The 17,563-nt window shown below is 49.0% G+C and overlaps 1 protein-coding gene across 4 annotated transcripts in view; it reads right to left on the minus strand.

Annotated features, from left to right (window-relative positions):
- The window catches only part of NPR2 (natriuretic peptide receptor 2), a 567,493-nt gene that overhangs the window by 265,640 nt on the left and 284,290 nt on the right, over positions 1-17,563 (minus strand). For all 4 annotated transcript variants that reach the window (XM_073684396.1, XM_073684388.1, XM_073684406.1 and 1 more), the window contains exon 5: positions 5,971-6,065. In XM_073684396.1, the coding sequence (XP_073540497.1) occupies positions 5,971-6,065 (95 nt within the window). The remainder of the gene's footprint in view (positions 1-5,970; positions 6,066-17,563) is intronic.

Below are 17,563 nucleotides of genomic sequence, written 5' to 3' on the forward strand. Positions count from 1 at the left end.
GGAAAAAGATCACCAGGCCCATCGAACTGGCGCGACAGATATGTGGGAGGACGTCCAGTCTTGCCTGTGGTACTGGATGGCATTCCCATGAGTGCCCTACTGGACACCGGGTCACAGGTCACCACCATCCCGTACGTGCTCTTCAAGCAGTACTGGAATGACTCGGATATTACCCGCTACCCTGACGACGACTTGAGTATCATCGCCAGCAATGGTCAGCCCGTGCCACAGATCGGATTTAAAGAGGTGACCATCAAAATTGGTAGAGTCGAACTGGCCGCACAGGGACTGATCATTGTAGATATTGACAAACATGAGAGTCACCCAAAAATAACTCTAGGAACTAATGTAATTGAAAATTGTCTTGCAGAGGTGATTTTCCTTTTACAGCAGGTTGCCAAGAATGCCAGCTCCGGCGAGCAGCGGGTGCTCCAGAAAGAGATCCGGGCACTGATGCAACGGCAACAAGTGGAACTCTCCGGCGGTGAGATTGGTAGCGTAAGAATGTGTGACCCTTTTCCTATTGCCATGCCCCCAAAAAGTGAAATGATGATTTGGTGCCGGGCAGCTATTGGTCTGAGAGGTAGAGATTACCAGGCAATGGTAGAACCAGTTTACTCAGACAGTAGGCCCACCATTTTGACAGCACGGGGGGTGGTCAATGTACGCCATGGGAGGGTGCCCGTTCGCATAATAAATATCGGGGAGAGGGAAGTGTACCTGCCCCGGTATGCCACGCTAGCCAAATTATATACCACTAATCAAAATTCTATACAATCTGTGGAACCCTTGCCTCCATCTCACCCGGAGGAAGGTAACGGCTCTAAGAAAGACATGGAGGACTGGTGTCAGCAACTACATCTGGGTACTGACTCCACTCCCTCACACCAGAAACAAGGAGTCTATCGGGTGGTTCAAGAGTATGAGAGAGTGTTTAGTAAACACCCGTTAGACTTCGGGCGAGTCAAGGGGGTAGAACACCGCATCCCCACGGGAGATCATCCTCCCATAAAAGAGAGGTATCGACCCGTACCCCCTGCACATTACCAACACGCCAAGGGGATGCTTAGAGACATGAAGGAGGCTGGGGTAATCCGGGATAGCTGTAGCCCCTGGGCAGCCCCACTAGTTTTAGTCAAAAAGAAAGACAACACCATGAGGATGTGTGTAGATTACCGGAAAATCAACCGTATCACACACAAGGATGCGTACCCCTTACCAAGGATAGAGGAGTCATTGGCTGCTTTAAGATCTGCTAACTTCTTCTCTACCTTGGATCTCACTAGCGGGTACTGGCAGGTTCCTGTAGCAGAGGCGGACCGGGAGAAGACCGCATTCACCACCCCGATGGGACTTAGCGAGTTCACCTGCATGCCGTTCGGACTCTGCAACGCCCCAGGAACCTTCCAACGATTAATGGAGTGCTGTCTGGGCCACAGAAACTTCGAGACGGTCCTGTTGTACCTGGACGATGTCATCGTATACTCCAAAACTTATGAGGACCACCTGAAACACCTGGCGGAGGTGTTCGAAGCTCTGGCGAGTTACGGCTTAAAGGTGAAACCCTCCAAGTGTCACCTCCTGAAACCAAAGGTGCAATACCTGGGACACGTGGTGAGCGCTGACGGAGTGGCTCCCGACCCCGATAAGATCACCGCAATTAAGGGATGGCCAAGCCCCTCCAGCGTAAAAGAAGTGCGGCAGTTCCTAGGGTTGGTAGGCTACTACCGAAGGTTTATTCCCGGTTTCACCAAAAAGGCAGCACCTATGCAGGACCTCCTGATAGGCCAGTCCCGGAAGGCCAAGAACCAGAAGCCGCCCTTCAAATGGGAAAAGCTAGAAGAAGAGTCCTTCCGCCAGCTGAAGATGGCCCTCACGGGGGATGAAATCTTGGCGTACCCGGACTATAGCCAGCCCTTCATCCTCTACACCGACGCCAGTAACATCGGGCTAGGAGCCGTACTGTCCCAGATTCAGCAGGGGAGAGAACGAGTAATCTCCTATGCCAGCCGAAAACTGCGACCCACCGAAAGGAACCCCGAAAATTACAGCTCATTTAAGCTAGAGTTCCTGGCCGTGGTATGGGCAGTCACCGAGCGCTTTAGGCATTACCTCGCTTCTTCCCGGTTCACCGTATACACGGATAACAACCCGCTGACACACCTGGACACGGCAAGACTCGGTGCCCTGGAGCAGAGGTGGATGGCCCGTCTGTCCAACTACGAGTTCACAATTAAATACCGGGCAGGGCGCTCCAATACCAACGCGGACGCCCTGTCCAGGATGCCCAACCTGCCGGACGGAGGAGAAGATCCGGAGGGACTGGAAGAAGTTGAACTCCCTGCGTTCCACCGTCATGGGACTATCCAGTATTCCCACCGGGTAAGGAGTAAGCAGGCTGCTACATTGAACCCCTTACCTCACTACAACTGGGCGGAAACGCAAGACAGCGACCCTGCCGTCCGACTGGTGAAGGAGATGCTGACTCGCCCGGAGGCTAGCCTGGAATCAGACGCTCCAGAGGAAGCCAAACAACTATGGGCAGAGAAGAGTCGACTGTTCCTTTACAAGGGGAAGTTGTGCCGCAGAATGGTTAACTCCAGGACGCATGAACTACTCTGGCAAGTAGTGGTGCCACGAAGAGACGCAGCCATGGTGATGGAGGCATACCACGACGGAGCTGGACACTTCGGGTGGAAAAAGCTGGAGTTCCTGCTGCGCGAGCGGTTCCACTGGGTAGGCATGAGGGGAACCATCGAGAAGTGGTGCAGAGACTGTGGCCCGTGCAATCTGAGAAGGAAGGACCGGGCCAGCCAGAAGACTCCCCTGCAGTCCATCGTCACCCGGCAACCGTTGGAACTGGTAGCCTTGGATCATGTAAAACTGACCCCCAGCAGAAGTGGCTACGTCTACGCGTTAACCATCGTGGATCATTACTCCCGGTTTCTGGTTGTCGTCCCCGTCAAGGACTTAACGGCTCGAACAGCAGCTAGAGCCTTCCAGCAGCACTTTTGCCGTCCACACGGGTACCCGGACCAAGTGCTGACGGACCAGGGACCTGCCTTTGAAGCGGAGGTCTTCCAGGAATTCTGCAATCTGTATGGCTGCCGGAAGATAAGGACGACACCCTACCATCCGCAAACTAATGGACTTTGTGAGAAAATGAACCAGGTGGTAATGGATCTTCTAAAAACGTTGCCCCTGGAAGAACGCAGTCTGTGGCCTGAGAAGTTGCCCGATCTGGTGGACCTATACAACCACATCCCGGTAGGTTCCACCAACTGTACCCCGGCTTACCTAATGAGGGCAAGACCTGGTAAGTTACCTGTTGACCTGGAAATGGGAGTCCTGACGCCCGAGGACACTTCACCAGAAACGGACTGGGACACAGAGAGGCAGCAGCAGTACCGGAAAGTACAGGAGAGCGTGGAGCGAAGTCTCTGTCAGGCTAGGGAAAGACAAGAGAAGACTTACAACCAGTATGCTCCCGCTGTTCCCCTGGTACCCGGAGAGCAGGTCTTGAAGAGGAAGAGACGGCTCCACAAGTTGGACGACCAGTGGGAGAAGGACCCGTACACCGTACTGCCCTCAAGCCACGAGAACCCGAAGGTCTGTACCATCAGTAAAGACGGAGGGGAAACCACAGCCATTGTATCCCGGGACCACCTGAAGAAGTGCCCCGAACAACTGAGGAACCCTGAGGAGGAACAGGAAGACCATCGACCCGTGGAAGAAAGGGAAGATATGGTTAGTACCGTGCTCGGGGACTTCCCTCGGTCTTGGACTCAAGTCAATGGTGCAGTTGTGGTACCCGTACTCACCTTCCTCCAACCATCATCCCAAGAACCTACGGAGCAACGGGTAGAGCTGGAAGAGCAGCCGGTCCAGGAGGCAGAAGACTCCACCCAAGCGGAACAGGAGAATCCACCCTCTGCTTATAGTGAGCCTGCCGTACCCCTAGTGAGACAAAGAGCCGGTAGACAGCTGCCCAGTTTACCCTTGACAGCTCCTACACCCTGTAGTTCAGGGCCAGACAGTCAGCTCCGTAGGTCCACTAGGGCCACTAGAGGCCAGTTACCCGCACGTTGGAGGATCTAAATGTTTAAGTTGTTTTACAATGTTTACCTGTTTATTGTTGCTTGTGTGTAATTTTGTGTTTCTAGTTGTTTTTAGGAGTCTTCGGTGGATTTACCGGGAATCCTTTGTATATAGTTGGAGCGTAACCCAGGATGGACTAGAGACTGTTAAGGACTCGGGGTAGGACAGACCCCTACCTGGTTACGTCTCCCTGTGTTGGTGAAATGGACACCTTTGCTTTTCTTCAAAGACTGCACCCGGTTGCGGACATCCGTGACCATCTTATTGTGGTTCCTTATTGTATTTTATTGTTCTTTGATATACCTTGTTATATTTTTCTAAAAAGTGTTTAGTCCCGGAGTACTAAATTTCACTAGGGGGGAGTGTGACACCCCAGGGGTCTGGTTGTCACAGTGATAGAGATATTACGTCTGAGAGCAGGTGGGAGGTCCTTTGGTCAGGGATCCTGTGCATGCCACACCTCCTGCCCAGCCTTGGGAGGGGAAGAACTTCCCCTGTATAAACCCGGGGCTGAGGCAGGGTTAGTGAGTCCAGGAAGAGTAGAGACAAGAGCAGCATAGGAAGCAGCAGAGTCACAAGGAGTCAGGGGCTGGCAGCTAAAGAGCTCGCCCTGACTAAGAAGATTCTTTACCGGACCTGGAGTCCGAGGCTGTGGGGACTAACTTCTACCCAGCAGCAGAATCCGTCAGGCAGGGGATTTCAGGTCCCCTGGCCCAGAAGCCCGAAGGCCCGGTCACACGCGTGGGACCAGCACCGCCATCGTGGAGCGGAAGCCATTAGAAGGCCCCGAGTCACCGGCCATACGGGTGAGCACCACACGGTACACTCAGGGACGTGGGCTACTTACATCAGCTTCTAGCAAGGTAGCCAGAAGAGTACAGTCAGCTTGGGAGGCCTACAACTACGCCTGGCCAGGGGAGATCCCATCTGCTCAAGGACTGACTAGGCCCCGTTCGCTAGCAAGTACTCCGGGAGGGTCTATCGTTGTTACCAGTAAAGACCCTGAACGCTACCATACCGTCTCTGAGTGGTTCCTGCTACCCCCATCATCCACGTCGGCTGCCCTGAGGCCATACCCCTCCCGTTGGGGGTTATACTATCACGCTGCACCATCCTTCCACCGGCCTCAGCGGTCAGCCCTGCAGCAGCAGCCCCCTGGCTGCATTCAACGGGTGGCGCAGTCATCAACCATTTTCTACCGCTAACAGACTGCCGTCCAGTTTGACTCCCTGGGCACGGACCGGGTCACCGCCACGAGACTACAACCCTAAACAGATCCGGCTCCGGGTAAGCTCCCGCGTGCGCAACGCAGCGCGACACAGGCCCAGGGGCGCGTCAACTTCAGTGTACTGGCCACTACAGTGTACGGGCAGTACAAAGTAAATGTACTGGGCACTACAATATACGGGCACTACAGTGTACGGGCACGACAATGTACTGGGCACTACAGTGTATGGGCACTACAATGTACTGGGCACTACAGTGTACTGGGCACGAGAGTGTGCAGGCACTACAATGTATTGGCCACTACAGTGTACTGGCACTACAATATACGGGCACTACTGTGTATGGGCATGACAATGTACTGGGCACTACAGCGCACGGGCACTACAATGTACTGGGCATGATAGTGTACTGGGCACGACAGTGTACGGGCACTACAATGTACTGGGCACTACAATTTAAGGGCACTACAATGAAGTGGGCACTACAACATACGGGCACTCCAATGTACTGGGCACTACAGTGTACTGGGCACTACAATGCACGACCACTGCAATGTTATTGTGGGATAAACTTTCCATCATCAGAAAAATTACACATACTATAAATGATCTTTAGTAAATGAGAAAAGAAATTATGTAATCTCACCCTGAAGTGACCGCTGTCATGATCGGCCATTGTCCAGAGATCAAAGTCTGTATTGCGGTCGTTGTTTTTGTCCATAGTAACAGTACCAGTAATTCCTAAAAAAAATAGAAGAATTAAGACAGTAACTTATCACTTTCACGGTCTCCACACTTTCCTTGTCTGCTATGTTACTATTGTATGGAGGCTGTCAGTCTGTTTTGATTTTGCTGGGTCGGTTCTGCAATCATCTGTGTTCACTTCCCTTGATTAGTCTTCTATTTAGAGGGGTATTCCCATCTCCAAGATTCTATCCCAGTATGTAGTAGGTGTAATAAGAATAATATTAGCAAATACCTCCAATTATAAATGTAGTGTAGTTTTTCTGATTCGCTATGTCTCTTTCCTCATGTGCAGGCATTGCAGGAACTTAGGTATCCATGGTTACGACCACTAGCAACTAGCTAACTAACTGTCACTATACCAATGGTCCTGCAATGCCTGCACATGAGGAAAGAGAAATAGCCAATCAGCAAACCTATACTATATTTATAATTGAAGGTATTATTATTACACCTCCTACATATTGGGATAGGATCTTGGAGATGAGAGTACCCCTTTAAGCATGCTAGCTCCTTCACCCAGTGTCAATTGTGCACTTGCTGTTGCCTGTGTAGGACTGATCTCTCTGTGCTCTGTGCCTGACCCAGCCTGACTCTTTCCCCTTGCCTGGATTTTGACCATTGGCCTGCTATCTGACTACTCTTTTGTCTGCTCCCTGTGTACTGCCTTGTCTTTCTGGTTTTCCTGACCCCGGCTTCTGTAGTGGATTACGTCTCTGACTTCTCCTTGTTGTACTGCGCCATTTTCCTGGACTTGACTTTGAATCGTTTGACCTCCATCTATTTATCCAGTAAGTAGCACTTATATAATATTTCTTTCAGTAATATTAGTCTCTTCTCTCCTCTTCTGAGACTGTTATACAGTGCCTACAAGTAGTATTCAACCCCCTGCAGATTTAGCTGGTTTGATAAGATGCAAATAAGTTAGAGCCTTCAAACTGCAAACGAGAGTAGGTTTTATGAACAGAAGCATAAATCTTACAAACCAAAAAGTTATGTTGCTCAGTTGAATTTTATTAAATTTTAAACATAAAAGTGTGGGTCAATTATTATACAACCCCTATGTTTAATATTTTGTGGAATAACCCTTGTTTGCAATTACAGCTAATAATCGTCTTTTATAAGACCTGATCAGGCCGGCACAGGTCTGTGGAGTTATCTTGGCCCACTCCTCCATGCAGATCTTCTCCAAGTTATCTAGGTTCTTTGGGTGTCTCATGTGGACTTTATTCTTGAGCTCCTTCCACAAGTTTTCAATTGGGTTAAGGTCAGGAGACTGGCTAGGCCACTCCAACACCTTGACTTTTTCTCTATTGAACCAGGCCTTGGTTTTCTTGGCTGTGTGCTTTGGGTCGTTGTCTTGTTGGAAGACGAAATTACGACCCATCTTAAGATCCTTGATGGAGGAGCGGAGGTTCTTGGCCAAAATCTCCAGGTAGGCCATGCTATCCATCTTCCCATGGATGCGGACCAGATGGCCAGGCCCCTTGGCAGAGAAACAGCCCCACAGCATGATGCTGCCACCACCATGCTTGACTGTAGGGATGGTATTCTTGGGGTCGTATGCAGTGCCATCCAGTCTCCAAACGTCACGTGTGTGGTTGGCACCAAAGATCTCGATCTTGGTCTCATCAGACCATAGAACCTTGAACCAGTCTGTCTCAGAGTCCTCCAAGTGATCATGAGCAAACTGTAGACGAGCCTTGACATGACGCTTTGAAAGTAAAGGTACCTTACGGGCTCGTCTGGAACGGAGACCATTGCGGTGGAGTACGTTACTTATGGTATTGACTGAAACCAATGTCCCCACTGCCAAGAGATCTTCCCGGAGCTCCTTCCTTGTTGTCCTTGGGTTAGCCTTGACTCTTCGGACAAGCCTGGCCTCGGCACGGGAGGACGCTTTCAAAGGCTGTCCTGGCCGTGGAAGGCTAATAGTAGTTCCATAAGCCTTCCACTTACGGATGATGCTCCCAACAGTGGAGACAGGTAGGCCCAACTCCTTGGAAAGGGTTTTGTACCCCTTGCCAGCCTTGTGACCCTCCACGATCTTGTCTCTGATGGCCTTGGAATGCTCCTTTGTCTTTCCCATGTTGACCATGTCTGAGTGCTGTTCACAAGTTTGGGGAGGGTCTTAAATAGTCAGAAAAGGCTGGCAAAAGAGATCTTTAATCCACACATGTGAAGCTCATTATTCTTGGTGCCTGAACTACTTCTTAATACTTTAGGGGGACCAAACAGAATTCTTGTGGTTTGAGGGGTTGAATAATAAATGACACTCTGAATTAACTTTTTACGTTTAAAAAAAAAAAAAAAAAAAAAATTGCTGCAGAGCGTTTCCCACTTCCAGGCTGATCTACAGTACAAATGTCACAATGCCAAGTTAATTCCGCATGTGTCAACCAGCTAAATCTGCAGGGGGTTGAATACTACTTGTAGGCACTGTATCTGTAGTGATTCGCGTCACACACACCCTCAGTATGCTGTGACTATCCTCCAGACTACACACATCATACCCTCACCCTGTATGCTGTGACTATCCTCCAGACTACACACATACACTCACCCTGTATGCTGTGACTATCCTGCAGACTGTACACATCATACCCTCACCTTGTATGCTGTGACTATCCTCCAGACTATACACATCATACCCTCACCCTGTATGCTGAGACTATCCTCCAGACTACACTCATCATACCCTCACCCTGTATGCTGTGACTATCCTCCAGACTACACACATCATACCCTCACCCTGTATGCTGTGACTATCCTCCAGACTACACACATCATACCCTCACCCTGTATGCTGTGACTATCCTCCAGACTACACACATCATACCCTCACCCTGTATGCTGTGACTATCCTCCAGACTATACACATCATACCCTCACCCTGTATGTTGTGACTATCCTCCAGACTACACACATCATACCCTCACCCTGTATGCAGTGACAATCCTACAGACTATACACACATCATACCCTCACCCTGTATGCTGTGACTATCCTCCACACTATACACATCATACACTCACCCTGTATGCTGTGACTATCCTCCAGACTACACACATCATACCCTCACCCTGTATGCTGTGACAATCCTACAGACTACACACATCATACCCTCACCCTGTATGCTGTGACTATCCTCCAGACTACACACATCATACCCTCACCCTGTATGCTGTGAATATCCTCCAGACTACACACATCATACCCTCACCCTGTATGCTGTGACTATCCTCCACACTACACACATCATACCCTCACCCTGTATGCAGTGACAATCCTACAGACTATACACATCATACCCTCACCCTGTATGCTGTGACTATCCTCCACACTATACACATCATACACTCACCCTGTATGCTGTGACTATCCTCCAGACTACACACATCATACCCTCACCCTGTATGCTGTGACTATCCTCCACACTATACACATCATACACTCACCCTGTATGCTGTGACTATCCTCCAGACTACACACATCATACCCTCACCCTGTATGCTGTGACAATCCTACAGACTACACACATCATACCCTCACCCTGTATGCTGTGACAATCCTACAGACTATACACATCATACCCTCACCCTGTATGCTGTGACTATCCTCCACACTATACACATCATACACTCACCCTGTATGCTGTGACTATCCTCCAGACTACACACATCATACCCTCACCCTGTATGCTGTGACAATCCTACAGACTACACACATCATACCCTCACCCTGTATGCTGTGACTATCCTCCAGACTACACACATCATACCCTCACCCTGTATGCTGTGAATATCCTCCAGACTACACACATCATACCCTCACCCTGTATGCTGTGATTATCCTCCAGACTATACACATCATACCCTCACACCCTGTATGCTGTGACTATCCTCCAGACTACACACATCATACCCTCACCCTGTATGCTGTGACTATCCTCCAGACTATACACATCATACCCTCACCCTGTATGCTGTGACTATCCTCCAGACTACACACATCATACCCTCACCATGTATGCTGTGACTATCCTCCAGACTACACACATCATACCCTCACCCTGTATGCTGTGACTATCCTCCAGACTATACACATCATACCCTCACCCTGTATGCTGTGACTATCCTCCAGACTACACACATGATACCCTCACCCTGTATGCTGTGACTATCCTCCAGACTACACACATCATACCCTCACCCTGTATGCTGTGACTATCCTCCAGACTACACACATCATACCCTCACCTTGTAGGCTGTGACTATCCTCCAGACTATACACATCATAACCTCACACTGTATGCAGTGACTATCCTCCAGACTACACACATCATACCCTCACCCTGTATGCTGTGACTATCGTCCAGACTACACACATCATACAATCACCATGTATGCTGTGACTATCCTCCAGACTACACACATCATACCCTCACCCTGTATGCTGTGACTATCCTCCTGACTACACACATCATACCCTCACCATGTATGCTGTGACTATCCTCCAGACTATACACATCATACCCTCACCCTGTATGCTCTGACTATCCTCCAGAATACACACATCATACCCTCACCCTGCATGCAGTGACTATCCTCCAGACTATACACATCATACCCTCACCCTGTATGCTGTGACTATCCTCCAGACTACACACATCATACCCTCACACTGTATGCTGTGACTATCCTCCAGACTACACACACCATACCCTCACCCTGTATGCTGTGAATATCCTCCAGACTACACACATCATACCCTCAGCCTGTATGCTGTGACTATCCTCCAGACTATACACATCATACCCTCACCCTGTATGCTGTGACTATCCTCCAGACTACACACATCATACCCTTACCCTGTATGCTGTGACTATCCTCCAGACTACACACATCATACCCTCACCCTGTATGCTGTGACTATCCTCCAGACTATACACATCATACCCTCACCCTGTATGCTGTGACTATCCTCCAGACTACACACATCATACCCTCACCCTGTATGCTGTGACTATCCTCCAGACTACACACATCATACCCTCACCCTGTATGCTGTGACTATCCTCCACACTACACACATCATACCCTCACCCTGTATGCTGTGACTATCCTCCACACTACACACATCATACCCTCACCCTGTATGCTGTGACTATCCTCCACACATCATACCCTCACCCTGTATGCAGTGACTATCCTCCAGACTATACACATCATACCCACACACTGTATGTTGTGACTATCCTCCAGACTACACACATCATACCCTCACCCTGTATGCAGTGACTATCCTCCACACTACACACATCATACCCTCACCCTGTATGCAGTGACAATCCTACAGACTATACACATCATACCCTCACCCTGTATGCTGTGACTATCCTCCACACTATACACATCATACCCTCACCCTGTATGCTGTGACTATCCTCCAGACTACACACATCATACCCTCACCCTGTATGCTGTGACTATCCTCCAGACTATACACATCATACCCTCACACCCTGTATGCTGTGACTATCCTCCAGACTACACACATCATACCCTTACCCTGTATGCTGTGACTATCCTCCAGACTACACACATCATACCCTCACCCTGTATGCTGTGACTATCCTCCAGACTATACACATCATACCCTCACCCTGTATGCTGTGACTATCCTCCAGACTACACACATCATACCCTCACCCTGTATGCTGTGACTATCCTCCAGACTACACACATCATACCCTCACCATGTAGGCTGTGACTATCCTCCAGACTATACACATCATAACCTCACACTGTATGCAGTGACTATCCTCCAGACTACACACATCATACCCTCACCCTGTATGCAGTGACTATCCTCCTGACTACACACATCATACCCTCACCATGTATGCTGTGACTATCCTCCAGACTATACACATCATACCCTCACCCTGTATGCTCTGACTATCCTCCAGAATACACACATCATACCCTCACCCTGCATGCAGTGACTATCCTCCAGACTATACACATCATACCCTCACCCTGTATGCTGTGACTATCCTCCTGACTACACACATCATACCCTCACCATGTATGCTGTGACTATCCTCCAGACTACACACATCATACCCTCACCCTGTATGCTGTGACTATCCTCCTGACTACACACATCATACCCTCACCATGTATGCTGTGACTATCCTCCCGACTATACACATCATACCCTCACCCTGTATGCTCTGACTATCCTCCAGAATACACACATCATACCCTCACCCTGCATGCAGTGACTATCCTCCAGACTATACACATCATACCCTCACCCTGTATGCTGTGACTATCCTCCAGACTACACACATCATACCCTCACACTGTATGCTGTGACTATCCTCCAGACTACACACACCATACCCTCACCCTGTATGCTGTGAATATCCTCCAGACTACACACATCATACCCTCAGCCTGTATGCTGTGACTATCCTCCAGACTATACACATCAAACCCTCACCCTGTATGCTGTGACTATCCTCCAGACTACACACATCATACCCTTACCCTGTATGCTGTGACTATCCTCCAGACTACACACATCATACCCTCACCCTGTATGCTGTGACTATCCTCCAGACTATACACATCATACCCTCACCCTGTATGCTGTGACTATCCTCCAGACTACACACATCATACCCTCACCCTGTATGCTGTGACTATCCTCCAGACTACACACATCATACCCTCACCCTGTATGCTGTGACTATCCTCCAGACTATACACATCATACCCTCACCCTGTATGCTGTGACTATCCTCCACACTACACACATCATACCCTCACCCTGTATGCTGTGACTATCCTCCACACTACACACATCATACCCTCACCCTGTATGCTGTGACTATCCTCCACACATCATACCCTCACCCTGTATGCAGTGACTATCCTCCAGACTATACACATCATACCCTCACCCTGTATGCTGTGACTATCCTCCAGACTATACACATCATACCCTCACCATGTATGCTGTGACTATCCTCCAGACTATACACATCATAACCTCACACTGTATGCAGTGACTATCCTCCAGACTACACACATCATACCCTCACCCTGTATGCTGTGACTATCCTCCAGACTACACACATCATACCCTCACCATGTATGCTGTGACTATCCTCCAGACTATACACATCATAACCTCACACTGTATGCAGTGACTATCCTCCACACTACACACATCATACCCTCACCCTGTATGCTGTGACTATCCTTCAGACTACACACATCATACCCTCACCATGTAGGCTGTGACTATCCTCCAGACTATACACATCATAACCTCACACTGTATGCTGTGACTATCCTCCAGACTATACACATCATACCATCACCCTGTATGCTGTGACTATCCTCCAGACTATACACATCATACCCTCACCCTGTATGCTGTGACTATCCTCCAGACTACACACATCATACCCTCACCCTGTATGCTGTGACTATCCTCCAGACTACGCACATCATACCCTCACCCTGTATGCTGTGACTATCATCCAGACTACACACATCATACCCTCACCCTGTATGCTGTGACTATCCTCCAGACTACACACATCATACCCTCACCCTGTATGCTGTGACTATCCTCCACACTACACACATCATACCCTCACCCTATATGCTGTGACTATCCTCCAGACTATACACATCATACCCTCACCCTGTATGCTGTGACTATCCTCCAGACTATACACATCATACCCTCACCCTGTAAGCTGTGACTATCCTCCAGACTATACACATCATACCATCACCCTGTATGCTGTGACTATCCTCCAGACTATACACATCATACCCTCACCCTGTATGCTGTGACTATCCTCCACACTACATACATCATACCCTCACCCTGTATGCTGTGACTATCCTCCAGACTACGCACATCATACCCGCACCCTGTATGCTGTGACTATCCTCCAGACTACGCACATCATACCCTCACCCTGTATGCTGTGACTATCCTCCAGACTATACACATCATACCCTCACCCTGTATGCTGTGACTATCCTCCAGACTACACACATCATACCTTCAGCCTGTATGCTGTGACTATCCTCCAGACTATACACATCATACCCTCACCCTGTATGCTGTGACTATCCTCCAGACTACACACATCATACCCTTACCCTGTATGCTGTGACTATCCTGCAGACTACACACATCATACCCTCACACTGTATGCTGTGACTATCCTCCAGACTACACACATCATACCCTCACCCTGTATGCTGTGACTATCCTCCAGACTACACACATCATACCCTCACCCTGTATGCTGTGACTATCCTCCACACTACACACATCATACCCTCACCCTGTATGCTGTAACTATCCTCCACACTACACACATCATACCCTCATCCTGTATGCTGTGACTATCCTCCACACTACACACATCATACCCTCACCCTGTATGCTGTGACTATCCTCCAGACTACACACATCATACCCTCACCCTGTATGCTGTAACTATCCTCCACACTACACACATCATACCCTCACCCTGTATGCTGTGACTATCCTCCACACTACACACATCATACCCTCATCCTGTATGCTGTGACTATCCTCCACACTACACACATCATACCCTCACCCTCTATGCTGTGACTATCCTCCAGACTATACACATCATACCCTCACCCTGTATGCTGTGACTATCCTCCAGACTACACACATCATACCCTCACCCTGTGTGCTGTGACTATCCTCCAGACTACACACATCATACCCTCACCCTGTATGCTGTGACTATCCTACAGACTACACACATCATACCCTCACCCTGTATGCTGTGACTATCCTCCAGACTACACACGTCATACCCTCACCCTGTATGCTGTGACTATCCTCCAGACTACACACGTCATACCCTCACCCTGTATGCTGTGACTATCCTCCAGACTATACACATCATACCCTCACCCTTTATGCTTTGACTATCCTCCAGAATACACACATCATACCCTCACCCTGCATGCAGTGACTATCCTCCAGACTATACACATCATACCCTCACCCTCTATGCAGTGACTATTCTCCAGAATATACACATCATACACTCACCCTGTATGCTGTGACTATCCTCCAGACTACACACGTCATACCCTCACCCTGTATGCTGTGACTATCCTCCACACTACACACATCATACCCTCACCCTGTATGCTGTGACTATCCTCCAGACTATACACATCATACCCTCACCCTGTATGCTGTGACTATCCTCCAGACTATACACATCATACCCTCACCCTGTATGCTGTGACTACCCTCCAGACTACACACATCATACCCTCACCCTGTATGCAGGGACTATCCTCCAGACTACACACATCATACCCTCACCCTGTATGCAGGGACTATCCTCCAGACTACACACATCATACCCTCACCCTGTATGCTGTGACTATCCTGCAGACTACACACATCATACCCTCACACTGTATGCTGTGACTATCCTCCAGACTACACACATCATACCCTCACCCTGTATGCTGTGACTATCCTCCAGACTACACACATCATACCCTCACCCTGTATGCTGTGACTATCCTCCACACTACACACATCATACCCTCACCCTGTATGCTGTAACTATCCTCCACACTACACACATCATACCCTCATCCTGTATGCTGTGACTATCCTCCACACTACACACATCATACCCTCACCCTGTATGCTGTGACTATCCTCCAGACTACACACATCATACCCTCACCCTGTATGCTGTAACTATCCTCCACACTACACACATCATACCCTCACCCTGTATGCTGTGACTATCCTCCACACTACACACATCATACCCTCATCCTGTATGCTGTGACTATCCTCCACACTACACACATCATACCCTCACCCTCTATGCTGTGACTATCCTCCAGACTATACACATCATACCCTCACCCTGTATGCTGTGACTATCCTCCAGACTATACACATCATACCCTCACCCTGTATGCTGTGACTATCCTCCAGACTACACACATCATACCCTCACCCTGTGTGCTGTGACTATCCTCCAGACTACACACATCATACCCTCACCCTGTATGCAGTGACTATCCTCCAGACTACACACATCATACCCTCACCCTGTATGCTGTGACTATCCTACAGACTACACACATCATACCCTCACCCTGTATGCTGTGACTATCCTCCAGACTACACACATCATACCCTCACCCTGTATGCTGTGACTATCCTCCAGACTACACACGTCATACCCTCACCCTGTATGCTGTGACTATCCTCCAGACTATACACATCATACCCTCACCCTTTATGCTTTGACTATCCTCCAGAATACACACATCATACCCTCACCCTGCATGCAGTGACTATCCTCCAGACTATACACATCATACCCTCACCCTCTATGCAGTGACTATTCTCCAGAATATACACATCATACACTCACCCTGTATGCTGTGACTATCCTCCAGACTACACACGTCATACCCTCACCCTGTATGCTGTGACTATCCTCCACACTACACACATCATACCCTCACCCTGTATGCTGTGACTATCCTCCAGACTATACACATCATACCCTCACCCTGTATGCTGTGACTATCCTCCAGACTATACACATCATACCCTCACCCTGTATGCTGTGACTATCCTCCAGACTACACACATCATACCCTCACCCTGTATGCTGTGACTATCCTCCAGACTACACACATCATACCCTCACCCTGTATGCAGGGACTATCCTCCAGACTACACACATCATACCCTCACAGTGTATGCTGTGACTATCCTCCAGACTACACACATCATACCCTCACCCTGTATACTGTGATTATCCTCCAGACTATACACATCATACCTTCACCATGTATGCTGTGACAATCCTACAGACTATACACATCATACCCTCACCCTGTATGCTGTGAATATCCTCCAGACTACACACATCATACCCTCAGCCTGTATGCTGTGACTATCCTCCAGACTATACACATCATACCCTCACCCTGTATGCTGTGACTATCCTCCAGACTACACACATCATACCCTTACCCTGTATGCTGTGACTATCCTCCAGACTACACACATCATACCCTCACCCTGTATGCTGTGACTATCCTCCAGACTATACACATCATACTCTCACCCTGTATGCTGTGACTATCCTCCAGACTACACACATCATACCCTCACCCTGTATGCTGTGACTATCCTCCAGACTACACACATCATACCCTCACCCTGTATGCTGTGACTATCCTCCAGACTATACACATCATACCCTCACCCTGTATGCTGTGACTATCCTCCAGACTACACACATCATACCCTCACCCTGTATGCTGTGACTATCCTCCAGACTATACACATCATACCCTCACCCTGTATGCTGTGAATATCCTCCAGACTATACACATCATACCCTAACCCTGTATGCT

Source organism: Phyllobates terribilis, unplaced genomic scaffold (genome assembly GCF_046119375.1).
Source record: "Phyllobates terribilis strain yellow unplaced genomic scaffold, ASM4611937v1 Scaffold_1__5_contigs__length_1240528914, whole genome shotgun sequence".
Taxonomy (NCBI): Eukaryota; Metazoa; Chordata; class Amphibia; order Anura; family Dendrobatidae; genus Phyllobates; species Phyllobates terribilis.